Raw genomic sequence first — 6605 nt, forward strand, 5'->3', positions numbered from 1 at the left:
GGCGCCAAACAGGCTAGGACCGCCACTGGTCAGAGGACAGATAAAAGGTTCGTCCAGTAAAGAGGATCTATTCACAACTTCTGCTGAGGGAAACAAGTGTAATCTTCACATTTTGACTTTTTAATCCAAAGAGATTTTACTACTTTCTTTTCGTAATGTGGCTCTAATGCTCCACCGTCCAAATCTGAGTCAAGAGGCTTTTGTTTTGAAAGGTCTATCGGAAGTCTGTGGTTTGGAGCTTGCCAGGCTGCTCCCAAACTGCTTTCCTGTTCCAACTCCAGCAGTTGCATGATAAAGCAAGACTGTGAAGTGTTTACAGAGGATGACACTCAGTCCCGTCACGCATTTTGCCGCCGCTCTCGGATAAATGCTCATTTTTCCTTCCGCCTGCGCTAAAATAATAATAATAATATTGTTATTGGCTGAATCGGATCCAGGATGCCCAGAAACGGGATAGAAATCCCCTTGTTTTCTAAATCCAGCGTGACGTCACCGCCGTTATGCTGATTTGTTACATTTAGGACACCGTGAAGTAAAAGTGGGAAGGAAAATGGGATTCCTGCACCAACTCCATCTTCTGCTGTGGAAGAACATATCTCTGAAGAGGAGGGGGCCGGTAAGTGTGGCTGTGTTCTGCCCCGCTGCTGCATTGCCCACAGATGATATTTGGACTAATTCTACCTCCGCCCGCTTCGGTCTGCATATGTTCCCATCAGGCATTAGGATAATACCGCAGCGAGAGAGTGGCTGGGTGTTGCTGAGCAGGAACGTGTACTGTGCGTGTGCCCGTGCTGGCGAACAGGTTGCTTCGACACAAACAACTGTATGAATTGTGAGCAGGCCTATGCAGCGTCTGTGAGCCATGTTGGCGTGGACTGATCACGATTATGATTGTGATCATATTCAACAGCTGTTGTAGTATTTTAGAAATATTACAACATGTTTGATGTCAGCCTGAGAACGTAGGCTGTAACATGTTGTTGTCATTGCGGAGCTACTTCAGCACCACCCAATGAAACATAGATTTGATATGAACTTTTCTCACAATAAGATTTATGGCAACAGGAATATTGTGAAGCTTAATTTTGACTGCAGTGTTCAGGTAATTCATATATGCTGTGTGTGACATAATGGTGATGAAATCATTCTGCTCGAGCAGGGACAGATATTTCAGCTTCTTGTTCGTGGAGTCAAACTCTGGAGTTGCTTTTGCAGTATGCTTTGGGTCGTTGATCGTCACCAAATCACAACAGCAGTTCCCTGAAGTGCACTTGCACTCAGACAATCCCTTCTGAGTAAGTACTTGGCAATGAAAGACAAACTGGGACAGAACCAGGGTTAGGGAGGGCCCAGGACCGTACTCTACTCTTTATCAGTTATATCATGTATACACACCTGTAACCCAGTTCCACTGGCAGCCATACCTGTCCCTGTCATAATAACACATCCATCATGTTTGACAGATAATGGGGTTTGCTTTGGATAATAAGCTGTTCCATTATTTCTGGCCTTTTTGTCATCATTCAGGTACAAACTAATCTTGGCTCCATCGGTCCGAAGCTTTCCTGTGATAAATGTGCTGGTTATTACAAAGCTTTTCAACTTGAGCACTCAAACCAGTTGGAGTACAACACTGTGTTATGAAACCTTCTGTATTTACATTTTTACACTTGATAATGATACTCCCACCTCCTTCAGACTGTTCTTGACTAGGACAGTGTGTTTTGAAGGGGTTTTCTTAACCATGGAAACATTTTTGCAGTTGTCCACTATATTTGTCTCACATGGTCTTTTTGGTGTTGCTGGAAGACACCAACAAAATGTAGCCATGTCACTGATAGGTCTGAAGGGAAGCGGGCCTCGCCTGGCCACAGAACTGCTTGATCAGTCGGTAGTTTTCTTTTTCTTTCTCTTTAAACGTAGCCGAGGCACCACGCGGCAAAAACTCACAATCTTACGATTATATTTGGCTTATTTCTAGTCAAAATAATCTCATAACACTTAAAATTAAAATTCCAAACAGCACAAATTCTATTCAAAGCAAAAAATAAAGAACTGCCAGGTAATATTCAGAGTATGTTTTTTTGAAAGAAGGAAGTTATAATTTAAGGGGTTTTTGTAACTTCAAAACAGGGAAGGTTTGTACTACAAGAAAAAGCTTTTGTGTTTCTGTGCATGGAGTGAAACTATGGAACAGTCTGAATATGGAATTAAAGCAACGTCCAAACATAAAACTGTTCAAAAAGAGTTATAAAAATATGATCTTTTCGAACTATAAAGAAAAGGAAAATATTGAAATTAATTGCATGTCTCTATTTAAAAAAAAAACAAACTCATGTGATATTATAGTATATAGTAAATCAGAAATCTGTTCACTATTTTTATTACAAATTATATCAGTGAGGAAGCAACTAAATATTAACTGATAATTTATGGTAAAGGGGTGGGATTAAATAAGTGTTTACTTCCTCCCTTTCAACATGTAAATTAATCAGAACGTTTTTTTGTATGTATTTTGTATAGTATTTTTTTCTCTCATTTTCTTTTCTAAATGTACCTGTATATTGTTCACATGTTGAAATAAATTACCAATCAATCAATCAAAATAAGACACAATCAGCTACAGAGAAATTTCAGTAAGATATAGGAACTTGTTTTTATCTTGTATTAAGTGAAAAAAATCAGCCCATGGAATAAGTGAAAACTCTCCAGTTTCGAGATGCAGCTTTGTGTAGATGCACAATATAGAAGGCATACATACATGTGACAGTAATGAAACCCAGGACTCTGCTGTAATGTGGTGTCAGTCTGTGGTACCAGCAGCTAGCAGTGTGTCTGACCTAGATCTAGTAAACAGAAGTGGGCTGGCATGGTATCTATGAAGACCACGAATAGCTGAGGACTCGTAGAAAAAGATTTTAAATGAAGACACAAAAACGGAAACACAACAGGAAAGGGATAAACCATCTGCACAGGAGAAAGGAGAGGATACGAGAGAGAAAGACTTTAGAGATGGAGGGATGAAGAATGAAGCTCCTGACTGATAACAGAGCGAATCTGTAGAGGAGCGTTTTAAGGACCACCGAGGGCTTGCACCGGAGACGTGACATGACCTCGAAATCCTTGGGTTTCAAAGTTCGACTCGACTTCAGGGCATTTAGATGCAGTTTGAGCTTCTGATTGTTCTGCTCCACACATGGATGAAGTTACTGATGAGGTTCGGATCTCCTTCACCAACTGTGTGTAATTTACATGCTTACAGACGAGGCTGTGTTCCTTACACAGACACATCCACAAGGCCTGACCGTGTGGTATAGGAATATTAACAGATCTGCAGCGTGTGCTATGTAATACATATTAAATACTCATACCTGATCAAAACTAAATATAAACCTGTCCTTAAATACTGAAAACCTGGTTTCACAGAGAGAGTGCAGCACTGAACTTTCCTGCATCCAGCTGTTTGTTGGTCTGATCAGATCAGATCTGATATCTAAATATCAATGGTCAATAACGGTGACGTGAGAACACATTCGGGTTCTGGTTGGACTAAAATGTGAGGAATTAATGGTGAATTTCTGTTTCAAGTTTTGTGCACAATGAAACAAGTGTGAGATTTTTCAGTTTGTTTGCTGTTTTTTGGATTTATCACAGTTAATTGTTAAAAGGACATTTAACCTAAAAAATATCTAAATATCTCTTTTCTGACAAATATCGAGCTTGTTCCAAATGGGTTAAATGAAGACTTGGTTATTTTTAAATGTTCACAGCAGGCTGTCCACGAGGTGTTTATGCTAAGACTATTAAAGCAGTTCTGATGCAAAATACTGGAGACAATGAAAGGCAGCTCAGAGCTTTGTCCACAGAGTGCCTGTTGTGAATGGACGCTGAGTTTCAGGAGCTTGATATGATCCGTTATGAAACGTACTGCAATCTGTTGGTGAAGAAGTGATGACAACAATTTGGTAGTTCTGGACCATCATCATCTTTTGCCTTTTGTGATGGTTTGTTTTTCCACAGAAATGCTAAGATGTTTCAGTCAGGTGACTTAAACCAAGAACTGGAGGATTTATTAGGGGTCAGTGAGAGTTGATTTTAGGCTGAAGGTAAAGACTTCAGTTTTAACTGTTCAAATATCAGAGATTCAAAGTCAAGCTAGGAAAAAATGCATGGAACCACATTTTGGGGGGAGGTTTCTACAGTATGGAAGAGGTATACGTGGCAGTTATGTTTGTGGAGTGCATGGATGAAATAAAACTGTCAGCACTGAACCACCTGACTGCCTTTCCAAGTATGCCAGCCCTGTTTCACAGCCTGTTGAGGAAAACTGCCTGATCAGCTGTGTCAAACACTGAAGTCAAGTCATGTTACTTAAGTATTGATTAAAATCCTATTCATAATCCTAAGCTTCTTGTGAACTGTTTTTAATTGTCAGACTGAAATGAATCAGTACGTTTCTGTGTTCCATTAGCTCTATAAGCTGCCTGCTAATTATGTTTTAGGGGTAATTTGCAGATTGGAAGGTAGTTATGATAGAATATACAATCGATTTCCAATTAAATATTACAGAGGTGGCACTGACATTCACTGGAACATGGTTAACTAGATTTTTAATGTTGTTGAAGACAAGCTACAGGTTACGTTTCATAGTGGGAACCATTTGATGTTAGTTAGTCATTAAAAAAAACACAACTGTCTCATATAAAAGGAGGTAGAGCAGGTCATCTGCTGATCAGAAGAACATGTCTATGTAGGTTCTCAGTCATCCACATCATCGTAGTCTAAGGACCTTGGACATGAAAGCAACTGGACTTCTTTAAGGTTCTTGAAGACATTTCAGCTCTCCTCCGAGAAACATCTTCAGTTCTAAAACCAAACGGTGCAGAGTCCCAGGCATGTAAAGCCTAGTGGGAGTTTTACCTATTGATCATGTACCTCATCACATGAGCCAAGGTGTGAAAAAAGGGTGTGGGTTATTATGGGCCGAGGTTTCGGGTGCAACCACTGTGAGACCTTCCCTCACTCTATCATGTGATCACCTGATGATGTAGATGTGAGTGGATATTAAAGCGTGTGGGTAGTGATCTCAAAACTGCATTGTTGGTAGCAGACAGTTGTTGTTGGTTTAGAGTAGGGCTGCCACGATTAGCCGACTATCAAAATCGTCGACGACTAATTTAATAGTCGTCGCGTCGTTTGAAGCTTTGTAAGATCCCAAAAGACGCAGGAATAAGTAGTTTGGTTGAGATTAAAGTTATAGTTTTCACACAGCTGAATAAACGTCAAGCAGACAGCTGATCATCAGAAGTGTGAGATGCTCGAGAATTTACTCCGGTGTCCTGTTATATTTTAGATAGCAAGGAGTTTATTAAACTTCACCGAAACAATCTGCAAATGTCATTAAAATTTAATAAACTCTCATCTTGTCTTTATTTTTAGTTAGCACCTTAAACACTTAAAGCTGTAAGCTAATGATAGTTGTATAAGAACAGATGCTGCTGGTGCAATAAGCTGTACGTTTTATGTCCAATGGATGATGATCTGATTAGTCGACTAATCATAAAAATAATCGGTGACTAGTCGACTATCAAAATAATCGTTTGTGGCAGCCTTAGTTTAGATGCAGATGAACAGCTGAGTCTTGTCCTGTCACGGGGCTCTTCTATGTTGTGCCATGAGTTCATGCAGTGGCTGTTTGGTTTCTCTGAGGTCTGAGTACTACTTGTTGCACTGCACAGCATACACTGTATAAATTAGGTTATGTTTGGGAGATTTGTTGTTGGGATAAACCAGTGTTTGTCTGAGGGTGTGGCTGGGTGACCAGGATGTCATGTATGAGCTTCTCTGATAAATCTGTTACATAAGGGATGACAGTGTTGTTCCTTTGCATGGTCCTAAATTACTCCCAGTTTGTTTTCCAGAGGGTGGTGGGAGTGAAAGAGGAGGTACTGGTCTGTGTTTGTGGGCTTCCGGTAAACTTCAGTGTTGAAGTTTCCAATGTTTACAGCACAGTCCACAAACAGGAAACTGTTATCTTTATGTCTTCCTGGTGAACTTTATGTTTCTATCCACTGAGTTGATGTGAGCAGTGAAGAATTCCACTTTTTGAGTTTTTATTTTGACACAGGTGCCATCCATGTATATGTACCAGTGGCTATATACTGTCCCTTTAGAAGAGCCAGGAGCCTTTCTTTCCTTTTTATTTATTTCTTTATTTGCCTGTCCCGTTTGGCTCTTTTGCCATCAGAATTATTGTTTAAAGGCAAAGAAAGATGCCCAACGGATTTACTTTACCAAATGGACCATCCCAGCCTTGCCGTAATGGTCCATTTGATTCACCTTTTATTGTTTATTTTATTTTATTTTCACTTGCTAAATACGGGACAGATTTGACTGGGGAAAAGAAAAGGGAGAAAGAAAGAGGGAAAGAAAAACAGCGGGGAAGAGGGACGGTGATAAAGGGCAAAAAACAAAAACCAACAAAACAAACAGACAAAAAATCCATCTCACCTGGATCACCTGTTGAGAAAGAAAAAAGAGAAAACAAGCAGAAGAAAAAAAAAGAGCAACATAATAAACAACATCACGATGATATATGGGAATAT

General features: G+C 39.8%; 1 protein-coding gene across 1 annotated transcript in view; it reads left to right on the forward strand.

Annotated features, from left to right (window-relative positions):
• Positions 1 to 236: 236 nt before the first annotated feature.
• Positions 237 to 6605, forward strand: part of abca2 (ATP-binding cassette, sub-family A (ABC1), member 2) — a 97669-nt gene continuing 91300 nt past the window's right edge. The window contains exon 1 of the mRNA XM_013910945.1: positions 237 to 616. Coding sequence (XP_013766399.1) covers positions 551 to 616 — 66 coding nt within the window. The 5' untranslated portion in view covers positions 237 to 550. The remainder of the gene's footprint in view (positions 617 to 6605) is intronic.

This window comes from Pundamilia nyererei, unplaced genomic scaffold (assembly GCF_000239375.1).
Source record: "Pundamilia nyererei isolate P.nyererei 1_Seehausen unplaced genomic scaffold, PunNye1.0 scaffold00053, whole genome shotgun sequence".
Classification (NCBI taxonomy): domain Eukaryota; kingdom Metazoa; phylum Chordata; class Actinopteri; order Cichliformes; family Cichlidae; genus Pundamilia; species Pundamilia nyererei.